Below are 18250 nucleotides of genomic sequence, written 5' to 3'. Positions count from 1 at the left end.
TCCCCCCATCCTGTAGCCTCAGGTCCCTGTCCCCCCCACCCGTTACATCCTCCCTCCAGTCTAACCCGATAGCAGTGGCAGTGGTGTGGCAGGATAGTCCAAGCTCCAGGGCCTGGCTGGAGCTGTCACTGCTGCCATCAGGCCAGGCTCCATGCTCCAGGCTAAAGTGGGAATGGAGCTTTTTAGCGCTGGAGCAAGGGTAAGCCTGAGGGGAAGAGGAAGCAGGTGAGAAGCAAAGGCAATGGGGGCTGGGCTGTGAGGGCAGGGGGGTGCGGAGGCTGCAGGGGAACAGGCATAAGTGGGGCAGGTAGTAAGGGGGGCAAATGATAACACACATGGCAGGGGGCAAGATGTTGGAGGGGGCAAGAGGCAGTGATCAAACTGCTTGATGCCCTCCTCACCTCCCTATCACCTGCTCTCTACTGTCTCCCCCAGTGCCTGTGCCCCTATTGCCTTTGCCCCTGCTAGAACTTACCCTGCTGGAGCAATATGTGTGTGTGGGAAGGGTGAATTTAAAACAGCCCTCAAATAATTAGATTCTCTATGTGGAAAATTATATAACAAATTTATAAATTCTCCATGTATATAATCTAATTATTGAGGGGGTCATCTTGGAATTGAGTAAATGTGGTAATTTGGCATTTTACCAAATGGCTCTATTATTCTCTTGCTGGTAACTGTGGTATGAGAGGTGGTAGGAAAATTGGGGAATACATCCTTTAGGATTAGTTTAAACTTTCAAATCTTCTGATTTTAGAATACTTGGAATGATTTGTCTTGATTATTTTGAACACTTGAAAAATTATATTTTTGGATTAATTGACAAGCTAACTTGAGCACTTAAAAAGGTATTTTCAGTAGCTGGAAGCAATAAAGAAAAACTGGCATTTTCTTGATTCAGTGGTGATAAGATGCCATTCTCTGATATGCTCCAGGCTGAAGTGGGAATTGAACTTTTTAGCTCTCCATTCCCACTTCACAGTTGCAAGAAGAGGATTGAGGAAAATTTGAATTAAGTACAGAACTTGGTTAGAGATCATTAACATCTTTCTTTATCTTTATTGAATTCAACACAGGAATCCAATCGCTTTTTTGAGCATAGCAGAATTTTGTACAGAAGATGTGGATATCATTTCAAAATATTTGTTCCTGTAATATATTCTCCTCTGACTTTATGCCACCCGTTAGAGTAGAAACTTACATCAACAAGTTTCATTATGCTATAATAAAGATCTCAACATTCTAGTATTCTACTTTTGGGATTGTGCTTCAACATTATCCTATTACTTTTTTTTTCTTAATCTAATGCCCAGCACAGTAGGGTCCTGATCCTTGACTATGTCTTTAAAGCACTGGGGCAATATACAGGTTTCCCTCAATTTATGCGGTACATGTGTTCATGGAGACCGGCACATAAATCAAATTTGCATAAAGCGAACGTACTTTATAAGGTAAGAAACAGGGATAGGTTCCTGTGTCGGCTGCTCCCAGGGCCACTCCAGCACGGGCTGAGGTGAGTGAAGACAAGCAGAGCCTGGGTGATGCGGGGTACAGCACTCACCCCAGCCCCGGCTGCAGTGGCCCCAGGAGCTACTGGCACCAGCTGCGTGCAGCCATTGGGCTGCACCGTGCCCCAATCCCCCCTAGGGCTCTGCCTGTCTCCACTCACCTCAGCTCCTGCTTCAGCTATCCCGGGAGTGGCCGATGCCAGCTCCCTGTAGCCACTCAGGTGTACCGTGCCCTGGTGCTGGCAGCTCCCAGGGCCGCTGCAGCTGGGGCTGGGGCGAGTGCCACGCTCTGTACCACCTGGGGCTCCACTTGTCCACACTCACCCCAGCCCGCACTGGAGCGGCGCTGGGAGCAGCCAACATGGAAACTTATTCCTTACATTATAACGTACATTCGCTTTATGCAAACTCAATTTATGCAGCGTTCTCCAGGCCTATGCCAATCGCATATATGTGAATTTACCTTGCATATAACAAATTACAGGTACAAAAGAGTCATCACATAAGAGCAAATTCACATAAATCGAACCCATATAAATCGAGGGAAACCTGTAGTAGTAACTAATAATAGTATGCTATAGTAACAAGGTGGTTGTGCTTTCCTTTTTATCAAATTATTTAAGTTGTCAGGGCAGTCACAGAGTATGGGAGACCCAGATCCAATTTCCTCATCAATATGGACTTTCTTAAGTGAGCTGGGAAGAGTGAGAGTGATTTTAATCCAGTAATCAGGGCAGTCAACTCAGGCAGTTTTGTGTCTTGTGATTCCAGGCTCTGTGTTTGGAAATATTTACATATTCCTTGAAAAGTAAAACAGCTTCAGCAGTTCAGATGGAAGCAGTTCACTTCAGGAAATACTATAGAATAGAGATTGCATCACAGTCTAGGGAAGTATAAGATAAGGGAGGGAAATAAACCTCTCTTGCACGTCCTGGGTAAGTGCCCTAACTGCCTAGCCATTGGATAAAAACACTGCTACTGTCATTGTAACAACCAATTCTTTGTAAATAATGCCTGTGAAACCTTTAATTTCCATTAGTTTTATTTTACATTTCTGAAATTGAAACAGAAGACTCTACCTGGTCTGTGAATAAAACCTTGTCTTGGCTTTTCATTTCAGGAAGAAACAGAAAAGAAAATTATTTTGGTTCACATAGAACAAAATCACTTACAAATTGACTCCACAGTGATGAATAGCTGTTCTTTTATTTTCTTTCTAAATTACTAAAGTAGTTGAATTGGCCGGCTCCACAGGAAGCTATATTGAGTTATCCTTCTTGAGAGGTTGCTAGATAATAGAGGCTTGATTTCTATTGACTAGATATCTTATTGTAAAATGTTATACTACAATGTTATGTTACATAATAATGTGCAGAGTATCAGTGGTGCCCAACTTTTTGGCTGTTTGGGCTAGATCTGGTCACTGGGCCCAATTCAGCATGCATTGGGCCACGGGCCACAGATCAGCCCAACCCTGGCCCAGTGTGCACTGGGTGTGGCAGATAGGCTCTGCTGTCCTGGTCTTGGCTCTGGCCATGGCAAGCCAGCGCCCACAGATCAGGCCCCAGCCCCATGCACACGAAATTGGGCTTGCACACAGGGCCATGTCATCTGGCCTGCAGACCTTGGAGGTTTGGCACTGGGGGGAATGATGGCATTCTCTCAATGCCAACCTTCCAAACCCTTGGGGAGCCCTGTGGGCCAGATTACATGGCTTCATGGACCGGGGGTTGACCACCCCTGTAACATTAATAATAATAATAATGATGAGGATGATGCTAATATTATAAACCACAATTGTTTTTGCACTGACAGAAGTAGCTCTTCTTCCCCAAGCGGCAATTCTGTATTGCTACCCTTCATGGAAATGCTGATAACAAGAACCCAGGATAGATTGATTTAACTAAGCAAGTAGAAAAGTTTGTGTGAAACTTTTTTTCTTGCTTTATACTATTTTGTTCCCTTCCTGAAAAAAGAGTTGGTATCTTCTTTTTGCTTGGTAACTATTAAAACATTTGTGACTAAACATATTAATCTATCACTTTGCTTTGGTCAACCGGACGTATATATATGTGTATTTTAGCAGGTATGTAACCTAATATACCTTAAATCAGATTCTTAATTTTTACTTTTTTTGGAAAATGATAAATGATTGCTAGATTATACAGAGGTGATAAATCACAGTTAAAAAGTTTTATAGAGAAATTCATTAAAATTCATAAAAATAGTATTTATATTTTTTATTAAATAAAATTGCTCAGATTTTGCTGGAGACCTAAGAAAAGACTATCAAATCATCTTTTTCATTTGAAACTGATTTATTGAATAAAACAAGGAATTATGAACCAGACTGCTCATTTCTGATCATTATGTTCTAGACTGTTTTAGAACTAATAAACTTCAGCCTTTTAACATTTAGGCTTATGGTGTTTTTGAAATTAGAAATCTTGCTTTCATTTTTCTGTTTCTTCAACAATTGTTTTGTTAACTCTGAGTGGACTAATTGAATAGGCTGAAATGAAGCAACATTATTTTTCTACCTGAAGAGAGATGACAGCTGGCACCCAGTTTAGCATATCAACAAATTCCAGTTCCAGTTTCATAGCCAATAACTTCTACCAGTTCAGTGCCTCGTCTATCATTAAACCTTTAGCATCAAATATTTCTTTTTTTGTTTTGTTCTGTTTTTAAATTTAAATGGTGTTGCCAGATTACAGTAGTGTTTTTTTCAGGCTGAAAATATAATGCAGTAATTACCCTCTTTAATTGTAAACTTACTTTTATTTTACTATTTAAAATTGAAAAATCCAATTAAAATCTGTATTTTTTTAAATTAAAAAATACCAGTCATCTATGGGATCATTTCAAAATAGTATCTGGGTTAGTTTGTTTTTTCAGGGAAGGTGATATAAAAAACAATCATCACAGCATGCAATACGTCTCTCTTCTTTCTGAATTCAGATTATTCTATAGGTATTTTGGTTAATGGCAGTGGAATTGTGAAGAACCAGATTAGGGTCACCTCATAACTAATTGAAATACTCCTTATTTATTCCACTGGACTTTGTTTCAGTTTCTAGGTTTCAGTTGAGAAAATGTTTCTACCTTATTAAAGTTACAGATATATTTGTTTTTGTTTTCTTTTTCCTTGCTCTGGAAATAAGTCAGTGGCTGTATAAATGTAATTCTGTATTACAGTTTCTTTTTAAACTGTGCTTTCATGCTCTCTTTTTCCTTAATAGTGTAGAATGCTTTGGATAATTAAAAAACTTGAAATTGGAATATTATCTTGTGATAAGTTTTGGTTGCAAACAGCAGAGGGCACTCTAGAATCAACAAAAGGCTTCCCTAAACTTGTTTTATCCCTGTTTCATGTGAAGCCATGTTGAATGAGTAGATGTCTGTAGACTGGTCTGTGAGTTTTAAATGCCTCCTTTACAGGAAATCCACTGAGTAACATTTCAGGGTTGTCAAAACAACTGCACAATGTCTACTTTTGTGCATGTGTTTAACTTTGCTCACATCACTGAACAATACTCTGTTTTCTTTGTATAATGGACCTCTATGGTCATGTGCATCTTGTAATATGAAGGGAGTAAACTGTGTCATAAATGAATCTATGATTAATTACCATGCAAATTTCTCAATTAGTTAAAATACAGCTTTATTACAAAGTTGAGCTTGAACATAAAGGTACTACAGTGTATCCGTTTTACTATTTTAGAAAAACTGTATTGTACAAAATGTATTGCAAACTTCCAGTAGCAATTCCAACTAATTACTTTCAAGCTTATCATCCTATTTTAAGGAATATAAGAATATTCCTTTTGTAACAAATTGTAACACACTAAATTTGAAATTTATAATTCTTATTATGAGCCATGATTACGAGAAGTTTCTTATTCTCAGTGTATGGATTTTGTTTTATTTCTAGACCATCTCTGACAACACAGTTCTCATATTGATCTTTCTCACTGCATTGTGTATTTTCTTTTTTTAGTGTGCACGCAGTGTTAGTAAGACTCTAAACGCTAGTGGTTGACAAAAGTTGATATTTTGCATTCTATTTGGATTAAGGCAAAGCAGTTTGTTGTACTGTTCCCTATCCAGAGCCGGAGGAAAAGCAAGGACAACATTGGACCCCTGCTAAACCAGATGGGACAACTGACAACCAACACCCAGAAAAAAGCCAACTTGCTAAATGGGTACTCTATGTCAGTCTTTTACCAGTTCCAAGGGTCGCCCCTGCTCATTATGGGATTGGAAGACCTGGGTGAGGGAGGTTCCTTACCTTCCATCAGTGCTGACCTTGTGAAGGAACACCTTGAGAGGCTGGATACCTTCAAGTCAGCCAGCCCTGACAGCTTACACCCCAGGGTACTCAAGGAGCTGGCAAGCATCATAGCTCAGTCCCTGGCACAGATCTTCGAGAACTCCTGGCACTCTGTTGAAGTGCCTGAAGATTGGAAGAAGGCCAATGTGGTGCCTATCTTCAAGAAGGGGAGAAAAGTGGATCTGGCAAACTACAGGCGCATCAGCCTGACGTCTATCCCAGGGAAGGTCTTAGAAAAGATTATCAAAGAGGCTATTCTTAAGAGTGGCCAATGGCAGCATCCTGAGGGATGGCCAGCATAGGTTTGTTGTGGGTAGGTTTTGCTTGACCAATCTTATTTCCTTTTACGACCAGGTGACCCATAACCTGGACAAGGGAGAAGAGTTTGATGTCGTATATCTTGACTTTAAAAAAGCCTTCAATCTGGTATCCCATGATCACCTGTTAGCAAAACTGGTCAACTGCGGCCTCGGCTTTACCACAGTCTGCTGGCTGGGGAATTGGCTCCGTGGTGAGACCCAGAGGGTGGTAGTTGATGGAAGTCAATCGTCATGGTGCGCTGAGACCAATGGGGTCCCTCAAGACTCTGCCCTTGGACCTATATTATTCAACATCTTCATTAATGATGTGGACATTGGAGTCCGGAGCGGACTGGCCAAGTTCACTGACGACACCAAACTTTGGGGTAAAGCATCCATACCTGAAGACAGGAGGGTGATCCAGGCTTACCTTGACAGGCTCAGGAAATGGGCGGACGAGAACCTGATGGTGTTCAACACTGAAAAATGCAAGGTTCTCCACCTTGGGAAGAAAAACCAGCAGCATGCTTGTAGGCTTGGCAGTGCTACGCTGGCTAGCGGTATGGACAAAAGGGACTTGGGGGTCACGATTGACAAGATGAACATGAGCCTTTAGTGTGATGCTGCTGCTAGTAAAGCTTGCATCCATAGATGCTTGTCAAGCAAATCCCAGGACGTCATTCTCCCATTGTACTCAGCCTTGGTGAGGCCGCAGCTGGAGTACTGCATCCAGTTTGGGCTCACAATTCAAAAAGGATGTGGAGAAGCTTGAGAGAGTCCAGAGCAGAGCCACGCACATGATCAGAGGTCAGGAAAACAGACCTTTCGATGACAGGCTGAGAGCTGTGGGGCTCTTCAGCCTGGAAAAGCGCAGGCTCAGAGGTGATCTGATGGGTGCCTATAAGTTTATACGGGGTACTCACCAGTATCTGGGGGAACGCTTGTTCATCAGAGCGCCCCAAGGGATGACAAGGTCAAATGGTCACAGACTCCTCCAGGACTGTTTCAGGCTGGACATAACAAAGAACTTCTTTACTGTCCGAGTCCCCAAGGTCTGGAATAGACTGCCATCGGAGGTGGTTCAAGCACCTACTTTGAACTCCTTCAAGAGAAATTTGGATGCTTATTATCTTGTTGGGATCCTATGACCCCTGCTGACTTCCTGCCCCTGGGGCAGAGGGCTGGACTCGAAGATCTTTTGAGGTTCCTTCCAGCCCTAGTGTCTATGAAATAATATCTGTGAAATCTATGCTGTTGTTTCCCATTCTGTGTATATAATTTTTCTGTATATGCCTAAATTTTTTCTTTAAGTGTAGTACCCTACGGAATCTCATCTTAATTATCTTAAACAATTTCTCTAATTTACCCATGTTTGTTTTATCCTGAAAAACAGCCTCTTCGAGGCTAATTTCTTCCAAAAATTTTATAATGCACCAATTGCATACCAAATCATTGAACAGAACTGGGCTGAGGGCAGATCTGTGCACAAAGTCCACTTCAAATATCAGTCATTTCACAGGAAACCATTGATAAATCCTAGCGTAGTGTTTCAACTGTTCGTTATTTATGCTGATTTTTACTTAGGCCAGTGGCTTTGAAAATGGGGATTCATATACCCCCAGGGGAACACGGTTCTTTTTCAAGGGGTGCACGCCTAAAATATAATAATGGCTGCAGAGCTTCTGACTGGTCAGTGCATAGTGAGTAATGGTATTTCTGTGTGTTGATGTCAGTGTTGCTACTTTTCCTAAAGATGAGCATGCAGGGGTGTATCAGGTGTAGAGGGTACAAGCAGCAATGTTTTGCAAAGAAGGGGTTACATAGTCAAAAAAGTTTGAAAAACACTTGTCTAGACTTTATACCTTTTTAATTTTCCAGTCCTGCATATTAGTAGTATATCGCCAAGTCTTGACAATTCTGTGTGATGGCATTCGGTGCAATTAGACAAAGGGTGGGCAAAGTCCAGCCCATGGGCTCGTTTAGGCCTGCAGCAGACTCCATTTCCTAGTACCCCTGCCCACGTTGCTGCAGCCAGTTTCTGTGGAGATCCCAGCAGCGGCAGGGCTGTGACAGCATGGGGCCAGGGTTTCCACGGAGACTGGTCTTAGCAGCACTGGCAGGGCATGCAGCTGAGTGGTGAAATGCTTCTGGGGCTGGGATCTTGCAGCAGTGACCAATCATGAGGTTGCAAATCATAGTGGGTGTCAGGCAAGTTGGAGGAAGATTAAAAAGTTCCATATAAATTGGGTTAAGCAGGCTTTCCACTTACGCTACTGTATTGGCAGGAATGTTTTAATGGCCAATGTTACTCAGCACTAATAGACATCTGGGTTCCTGAGTCTTGGTGTGTTGACCAACCTAATGTGACTTGAGTGGTTCTAGCCTGGAATACAATATTCTGTTGCTGACTAGCAGAGAACAAAGGCAAATGTGCGAAGGGTGAGAACTTTAGATCCAAAAGTAGATCCAGCAGGTTTTGTAGACAGATTTACAGGTCTTGATTTGGCTTTTATCTTGTGGTCACAGGAAGTTGGAGACCAATCAAAAGTAACACTTGCTGGATGATGATTTGTGTTTACTTATGAAAGTGTCACATGGAACAGTGTCAAAAGTATTATTTCGTAATATTTACGGTTATGAATTTCCTCCCCACTGGTCGTTCTTTTCTTTCAGAGACCCTAAATCAAAAGGGAGGTTTCTTTCTCCTGGCCTGTATTGTCCCTTGATTCCAGAACCCAAACAACCCCCCCCTCCCCCCAAAGGTTTGAATGTGGTTGATCCCAAATGAGTCAAGGTTCTGTTAGGCTATCTTCATCCAGGTTTACATCTTGTTTCTCTTTTTTTCCCTCCAGTGTGCTAGGCAGATCTTCTCTTTGCCCTGGCTGCCTCAGTTTCTCTAAGCCCCCGTTGCCCTCAGTAGAACCGTCCTTTCCTCTTCCTGGTTAGTAGCTGTTGGGTGGGACCTGATCTTTCCTTCCCTGATCCTAGCTCCCAGGCTCACAGGGATGACCTCTATTACGCCACCACCTGCTACTAAGCTCTCCAGACGTGCTGGGATGCTTCTAGTGATGTTCCACAAGGATTCAGTCAGAGAGGATCCTCAGCTTCATCCATTTACTTTCTTGGTTCAGTTGCCTGGTCCCTGCTCTAGGAGATGCCAAACATTGCACCTTTTTTCAGTGTTTCCCTTTAAACTTCCCAGTCTTCCCTCCAGGCCTATTAAAGCCGGCTCCCCGGGGCACATGTTCTTCGGCCCCAGGTGCCTGCCTGATTTCCCAGACTTCCCCTTGTTCTCCGGTGTGCCGGGGACACACAGTTTGTCCAGACTCACCCTGGTAAGTTTCCAGCCAGCTCGGGTGGCTCCACGGGAGTCTATCAGAGGCCGGTTGTCGGCACCTGCTACAGGCACACAAGTGGAATGAGGTGTCTATGTGTGATTCTGTTCCTCCCTGTTCAGATCCCTGAGAAATTGTTAAAACAAAAGGCGGGTGGTTTGTCCTTTTGGTTGTTTAGTCTGAAACTTAAAAGTAAGGTACTGGTTGTTACAGACATGTATGCATTCATGGATTTTTCAGAAGTGAAATAAAATTTCACTTAAGCACCTAAGTTAGGGCGCAGCAGCCTACAGCCCCTGAGCTGGATCTAGCCTAGGAAGTATTGGGGCAACACAGAAAATCAGGTAGCACATAGCCCACACTGCTGCTCTTCTCATGTCTGTGTTTACCTCTGTGCAGTGTGGGAAGTGCGGAGAGCTTTAGCTGTCTGGAAATGGAGATTTGCATCTGGGAGTCAGGTCCCAAGCTCTGGCCCAAGACAGCAAAAAGGTTGCTGATCCTTGGCTTAAAACCACTTAGAATATAATCTGGCTCTGTATATGAATTTCATGTGTGAATGTTTCTTGGAGCCAGATTCTGACATTCATATTCACGCTTAGTAAATAAATTACTTGTAAAGTTAATCAAAATGTCTGTATAGTGAATATAATACAATAAAGTAGTGTAAATATATGTGTAGTTGCAGATTATTCTATATAGAAAAGAAATAAACTACATAAGACTAAGGCATACTTACGCTGCTCTTTATGCTAGTATAGCTGCATTCACACTAGAGGTTGTATTAATATATAAGTATGGAGGATGTCAAAGCAGCTTCTAGAACTTCAGAAGTGGCAGCCAGATCATCAACAATGACACAGTTTGTACCGGGTCAAGTGTACTGTTTGTGGTGATGTGCATACTTTCATATAGCTGAAGATCACACTATAAAATAACAGTTATGTTCCCTAACCCTGTGTAAATCAAGGTAAGTAATAGTTAAAGAATCCAACCTTCACTCTATATAAAATTAAATTCACAATACCTACTTTTAAGATATTTATTATATTTGTCTAAAAATGAATTTCAGCATTGTTTAAGACACTGGATTGAATCCATGTTCATTTTTGAAATTTTTAAATAATCAGTTTATTGTCCATGGTGCAAAAAAATTGGTTATTTTAAGGGATAGAAAGTACATTCCATATGAGGAAAAAGTATCTTCAGAATGTATAAACAGAAATAAAACATTTTACAACTCCACCAATAAGCTCTGGGATGAAAGGAACCCTGTCATTTTGACTTGATAATATTTTCAGAAAATGGAGAAAACCTAAAGATGAGTGCATAATGACAATCTCATAATGCTTATTTTTTAATTATTACTTCTGTTTCTTTTTAATATATTTTTTAGGGTGGTGCTTAAAAAAAGTAAACATAAATTTGATGTTTTTAACTGTGCCAAAAATGTACATAAATAGAAGCGATGCTTTCAGATGTTTGGAAATTCTTAACTAAACTTTAGTTGTTTGAAAAGCAGAAGAAAGCATAAAAATATGAGGCCCAGGTTCTGATATCAGTACACTATAGTTTTAAAGTAGTCTACTGACAGCTAAATTATTTCTGCAATATTAAGTAGCTTGAACATTAAGTAGAATTTGGAAGCTGTTTTAAGTATGTTACAGTGGAAATATTTTACTGTGTTTTTTGGTGTTTTTTGAGTATCATCTCCACATTTTAAACTAAACCCACAGTACTGGGCAGCCATACTTTCCAGGTTAGTGAAATTAAGCATTGTGCTCAAACACCTAAGTTAACAACTGTGCATGATTTAGCACATATCAACTGTTCATTTGGGAGCATATACCTTTTTGTAGGTGTGAGGACAAATTATTCTTGCAAACCTAAAGGTGAACTAATTAGCTACCAATTTGTAGAGATCTCAGTTTAACACAATTGATTCTTTTTTTATCTGATTAAAGTGTATTCTACAATGTTGATTCTTATTTCTGTACTCATTTTAAGGTTTAAAATATGGCATTAAAAACTTTCAAAAGAAAATTCAGCAGAAATTCAAACTGTGGGGAAGAAGTGGTTTCCATGGAAAAGCATGGGGAATGGGAAATAGGATGATTAACAAGAAACTGTCACTTTCTCTCAGAACAAAAATCCTTTACTTGCTCTTCTAGTTGGTGATTTTAAATAGGATCATAGATCTGTTTGTTTATTTTAATCTCCCTTTTGAGTCTATTGCAATAAGGCAATGACCTATGTTCATTGACCAACTGGATCAAGTGTCTTTTTTTATACATAAATGACAAACCACATCAGTAGTTTTAGGGCATGTAGATGGAGGATGTCAAAGTTGATTCTAGAACTTCAGAAGTGGCAGCAGCAACATCAATATTACAATTTGTAGAGGGACAAATGTAACATTTGTAATGAAAAACAGTTTGAATCACTAAATCGATATAAATTAAGGCATAGAAAAATAAACTAAAGTGGAAGTTCAAATATAAAAAAATGAAAACAAGGAAAAGTACTTTTCTGAAATACAGTTGCAAGTTTTTCCCTTAACATTGATATACTGTACTACTGTGGTCAGAAACAAGAGTTTTAGGTTCAAGACTTCAGGCAACCAAATACAAAAGTGGGAACACGTGCTTAGTTTTTGCTGAAGGGGCAGCTGTCAACAAAATTGCTAATATTAGGCCATCTACAAAGGCAGTCTTTCGCTGCAGAGTACTGACCTTGGAACTAGAAGAAATTGTTTGGTTGGATGATGTCTAATCTGAAAGCAATGAGGTAAGGCCTGGTTTGAAATGAGTTGAAAATGAGGAATCCAAAATGTTTTTTTATTCTGGGTGGTATAATCTGGTTCCTTAAATGTTAATGTTAATCTAATGCTTTTTGCGAAATGCAAAAATATGGGTGGGAGGGGGAATTGAGGTCTGTACATTTATTTGCTTCTACTGTACCACTTTAACAAGAAGAAATATTAAATTACTGGAAAACTACATAATTTAAGTTTTAAGTTTCATTTAATTTATGTGATACTTTTTGTGGACTAAATGCAGAAGTCCACTTTAGCGATACAGTGTAGAACTTGTTTAGAAAGTAAAAATGTAATTCTTTCTCCATAGAAATGAATATAATTTTCTGGAAAAGTGAGGTACCTCATGTTTTAATATTCTTGACACAAAGTATTGCTAATTGTTTAGCAGGACTTGATGGTCTGTTCATTAGAAATGTTCTGAACGGCAAAAATTCTGGACCATTTTGTTGAAAATATAAACTGAAAGAAGAGACAGATGATTTTATGAGACTACATCAATGATTTTTAACTTGCATTATAACACTAGCTTCTCTGAAATCAGTGGATTACAAGGTTCATCTTTATATATACGTATACTTGATACAATTTTTTTTTAAATCCATGTAATTGGTAAGTTCGATAGCACCCCTCTTTTTCAGAATTTGTAGAAGCTTTTTCCCCGTTACTTCATTCTGCAAAAAACTGTCTTTACTTTGATACAAGTATGCCCTTTTCCTAGTTTAATGGCTAAGTGGGTTTAAGCAAAAGCCAGAAACACTTTCCTCGTACTCTTCCAGAACTAATGTCCATGAGTCATACCTATATAACTGTAAATAGGACAAGTTTTCTTTGTAGGTGAAATTATCGCTCTTTCATGACTGTCACTGAGCAACTTGTTTTCCAGTGAATTTGCCATTTTCTTCTGACACTGGGAAGTGCTTTTATTAACATGGGGTGCGAGTATTCATAACATTACTGAAAATATAGAGTTATGATTTAAGAGATTTTTCCCATTAAAAAAAAGAAAAGTAAAAATATAAGGAGAAAAGGAAGGGTTTTTGACAGGTTTTTTTGGGTGGGCGGGGTTCCCTCTAATACCATTATGGTAAATCATATTGCATCTCTCTATCTCAATGCAAAAATATCATGTAATTTGCCATCATAAGTTTCCTTAAGTTCCAGCTTTTCTCATGAAATTTAATGTATATTGCAGACTGTATCAAACTCTTAGGTTTAACTTTCTACTTTTGCATATATAACTGTGTTGTGATTTTGTTGCATTCACTAGGTTTGCTGGGATGGGTAATCTTCTTAAAGTCCTTACCAGGGAAATTGAAAACTATCCACATTTTTTCCTGGATTTTGAAAGTAAGTTCAAAGAATTACAGGATAATGATAGAATCTTTTCCCTAATTATACAGTTGGTTGAGGAGGAACCCTTTAAATGTGATTTATAGTATACAGGTACCAGCAGACCGTGGCTCTCCAAAATGATGCATCTAATATTATTCATTTGCTCAGAGCTCCTTTTCTTTTCCTTTTCTTTTTTTCAGGAACCAAATGGGAAATCTTTTAAAAGTTCTCACTTGCACAGAACTTGATCAGGGGCCAAATTTTTTCCTTGACTTTGAAAGTGAGCAAACTTCTTGCCTGGCTTGCCTTCTTCTCCTGTCTCCTCTCCCCCCCCCCGAATAAACTGCATGAATTTTTATATCACAAAATAATTCAAAAGGGATTTGCAAACAAAGTAACTTACACTTCAAATTTGATATTGAATTCTTGTAGCCGTAAAATATCTTCTTGTAATATCATTAAAAACTTTTTGGCAGAAAATGTGAGACATGATATTTAAGAGTGATTCTTGTCTCGACTGGTTTCAAGACATTATTGTTGATTTAACACAGAAAACTTATTTTTACAAGTAATCTTTACTGTCTTAAACTTGCTTTAAGTGTTAAAAAATTAACACACATTTCTCTGTCCTCTTATCAGATGAAAGTGTGTGTCTTTTTTAATATACTCAACAGTATGTATTAGAACGACAATCTAAATAGTTCAAAAATGACATTTTGCATTGTTCAAAATCCATTTAACTGATTTTTTTTTTCAATTTAAAAAAGTGAATAATGTGGTCATAGTGTATATGCTTGATTGCATTTCTCTTAAGTGCATGTCTATCAGCTTGAGAAACTTTCTGATCACATCTATAGCTGAGGAAAGCTAATTTCAGTTTATTTGACTATTCCTGCATGTACTCTAGACTTTCTTTTGAAATCTAGCCATCAAATTCTGAAACATGGCTTAAATCAGTGTGCTCTGCTACTTATACAAAATACCTTTTTTAAATGCTAACAATATATGTTGTCTTGGCTGATGTCATAATACCTTTTATTTGAAATATTCCAAATGCATTTCTGGCAGCAATTAAATTTAAATATAAACTTCTGTCGAGCTCTTTTGGGAGAGCCACCAACTTAATCTGAAAACATCCCTTTAAACTAAGTCCAAATGTCCTTTTACCTTGAAATAATCTTTAAAGAATTTGATACTTGCTTGTTTTACAATTTTTTTTTAGTAATAGGGAAAATTGTGTGTTGTGCATGTTATTAAATCTGGATTCAGGAGATTGCTAAATAAAGATGACATAAGTATGTGCTTAAGCAAACAGCTTGAGTGTTGTTTCCTGGATTGGGTCTAGCGCTTTTAAATACAATTTGTTGGAGCCAATGATAATTTTCCCATTCTGATTCTAATTTTACTTCAGTATGAAGAATCCATTATAAACTACTGACAGATTAATTTGAGGCACAGTGAAATGATTTGCTTTATCAGTCTTGTATTCTTTTCTTCTTTGTTTATATAACTATTTTTTTTTTACAGAAAAAAACTGGGGTTTTGAACCCTTATTCCAGACGACATGCTTATTTTATCTATCAACATTTAGAGAGTTAAATAAGTACTCTAGCATCCCAATCTGTTTCTAAGATTTTTACTGTTTGGGAGCTATACTGTTTAATTAGTCCCATTGTGTCACATCCTGAAAGCAAGTATGTGCTGCACAAGAAGGCATATTTGGCAAGAAACAAGTGGTTTGGCAGTAGAATGCCTTGGAGTTGATGGTAGTAGGATGCTATTTTAGCATTTGGGTTATAAATATTGGATTTTCCCTAAGCACATTGCAAGCAAGAATTAAAATGGAGTGATTCTGAGGGCACCTGCTCCTCAAGGAAGGTGACAGGCAATTAGTATAGGTCCATGCATATCTTATTTTAATGCATCCAACAATGGGAGGATCTAAAGTGACTAAATGCATGATGAGTTTGAGATTCCTGAGGGAAGTGGTAAATGTGTGTTGCAATTTTATTATTATTATTATTATTCACATAAGACATTTCATAATGCTGTGGGGTGATTTCTGTAACGTGTTGTGGATTAATCTGCACATTCTCATGCTTTCATATACTTTAATATTAAAAGAAAGCTCTTGAACTGATTTGTATGAATATGAGTTGTACCTCAGGATTTGCTGGAATGGTTTGGTAACTTCCTATATACTTAAGTTTTCCAGTTCTAGGTTTAAGTTACTTAAAGCTTAGTTAAAATGGGCACATTTAGAAATCTACCTTCAATATTTCCAAATTATTTCTTAAAATTTCTGAATCGTTTGAAGGGGACCAGCACACTACAAAAACCTCCTGTGGTTCCTGAGAGTGCCCATTGTTTTGGGCTTGAGCAGTGATCAGATTTTTGATACACATTGAAATGAAAGACCAGCTTTATTGGGAACATCCTAAAGTAGGGAGACCATCCTGTAAGTCCATCATCTTTCATCTTCCCAGTGTCAACCATTGTCATGCTTGTGGGCATGCCAGTGATTTCGTTGCACACCTGCCTCGTTAACACAGATGATCAACAGTAAAGAAATCGTGAACACTTTTGAAGCTAGTGTATGTATGTAGTGTCTTTCATAGTTTCATATTTGTTAGGGTCGTAAGGGACCTTAGCAGATCATCAAGTCCAACCCCCTGTGATGACAGGACAAAGTACTGGGGTCAAATGACCCCAGCAAGGTGTTCATCTAACCTCCTCTTAAAGACCCCCAGGGTAGGAGCTGGCACCACTTCTCTTGGAAGTTGGTTCCAGATGCTAGCCGCCCTGACGGTGAAGTCGTGCCTCCTGATGTCTAGTCTGAATCTACCCTCTGCCAGCTTGTGACCGTTATTTCTAGTCACTCCTGGTAGTGCTCGGGGGAACAGGGACTCCCCCAATGCCTGCTGGTCCCCTCTGGCTAGTTTGTAAATGGCCACTAGATCCCCCTCAGCCTTCTCTTCTGGAGGCTGAACAGGTTCAGGTCCTGTAGTCTCTCCTCATAGGGCCTGCCCTGCTGCCCCCTGATCATACGAGTGGCCCTCCTCTGGACCCTTTCCATGTTGTCCACATCCCTCCTGAAGTGCGGCGCCCAGAACTGGACACAGTACTCCAGCTGCGGCCTGACCAGTGCCACATAGAGGGGGAGGATCACGTCCTTGGAGCTGCTTGAGGTGCATCTGTGGATGCATAACAAGGTGCGGTTGGCCTTCCTGACTGCGTCCCCACGCTGCCGGCCCATGTTCATCTTGGCATCAACGATGACTCCAAGATCCTTTTCTGCCTCGGCACTGACGAGAAGGGAGTTCCCCAGCCTGTAGGTATGCTGCTGGTTCTTCCTCCCCAGGTGCATCACCTTGCACTTGTCAGTGTTGAAACCCATCCTGTTCTCATCCACCCACCCCTGTAACCTGTCTAGGTCTGATTGCAGCCTATTCCTCCCTTCTAGCGTTCCCCACATCCACCCACATCTTAGTGTCGTCTGCAAATTTCAACAGGGTGCTTTTTACTCCCTCGTCCAAGTCGCTGATGAAGATGTACTTTAGCACTTATTTCTATGTTTAGATGATTGAAGTTCTTGAAGTGAGGCTTTTAATTGCTTAATTGCAACATAGAACCTCACTTCTGATGTTGTCCTACATATTGGACATGTTATGTTTTGAAAGTGCTGGTTAGACATTTAGTACTATTAGATCTTTTAATTGTTCAGTTTAAAATGATTTCTTCAAATGTATTTACAGAAAGCCAAACCAGTTCAGTTGTACTCATGTTTAGTTAAACATTTAAGTTTACAAGGGTCTAGCATATGTATTCTCTTTGATTACCAGCGCTGGTATGCGTTTTGTTTGGGACAACTGCATTCATGTGATCTTGATAATTTGTTTTTGATACCTGCCTTCTGGTAATATTAGTAGAATGGCAGGTTTTTTAATTCATTTACCCCTTTGTATTTTGTTCTCTATTTCTGTCTTCGGCTTGGGTCAGCTTTTCTTTGCTGATCTGCCAATTTGTTTTGGGCATTGAGACATCTTGGTAGTAGCAGAGACTGATGATAATAGTCATCAGTTAGTTCCAGTGTCCTCCCCATACCAAATACATGATAGTGTTTAGAGTGATTGTGACCATGTTGAGTCTTGCAGTACTCCATATGTTCACAACTGGCTGGTAAAGGGCTAATTTAAATTTATCTGGGTTCTGCTTGATAGAACAGTAGATCAACTAGTGCACTGTGCCATTTACACCTTTCCCATTTACAATCTTGTATACCTCTCAGCACAGGGTGACAAATGTTATCCAATTCCAGAGAACAGATATAGTAATATATCCATAACTTACTTTATTCTTCCAAAGTTTTCTGTGACTTTGAATAAACAGTGAATTCAAACAGAGCCATTTTGGTGTTGTCCTGGTTGGAAACTGGATTAGGATGAATCCAGAGAATCTTTTCTTTCAGAAGTTGGCAAAGAAAAGATATTAATTGGGTGTTAATTTTATGAAGAAAAGGGAGATTGGAATCAATATACAAACTAGGTTCTGATTAATGTTTCTTCCTCCTCTGTCTAGCACTGGTGAGGCCACATCTGGTGTACTGTGTCCAGTCCTCCCCCCCCCCC

At 39.6% G+C, this 18250-nt stretch overlaps 1 protein-coding gene across 7 annotated transcripts in view; it reads left to right on the top strand.

Moving 5' to 3' along the window:
• The window catches only part of FAM49A (family with sequence similarity 49 member A), a 78039-nt gene that overhangs the window by 31398 nt on the left and 28391 nt on the right, over positions 1-18250 (top strand). For 2 of the 7 annotated variants that reach the window (XM_019520769.1, XM_019520770.1), the window contains one exon: positions 13823-13902. The exons of 2 other annotated variants lie outside the window; for them this stretch is intronic. In XM_019520769.1, the coding sequence (XP_019376314.1) occupies positions 13830-13902 (73 nt within the window). In that variant the 5' untranslated portion in view covers positions 13823-13829. Of the gene's footprint in view, positions 1-13556; positions 13638-13822; positions 13903-18250 lie in introns of those variants that run through there. 3 more of the 7 variants (XM_019520772.1, XM_019520773.1, XM_019520771.1) reach the window with 2 other exon arrangements.

Source organism: Gavialis gangeticus, unplaced genomic scaffold (genome assembly GCF_001723915.1).
Source record: "Gavialis gangeticus isolate Ggan-Ray unplaced genomic scaffold, GavGan_comp1, whole genome shotgun sequence".
In the NCBI taxonomy this organism is placed as follows: domain Eukaryota; kingdom Metazoa; phylum Chordata; order Crocodylia; family Gavialidae; genus Gavialis; species Gavialis gangeticus.
The sequence above is the reverse complement of the archived record's forward strand: the minus strand, read 5'-3'. Positions and strand labels throughout refer to the sequence as shown.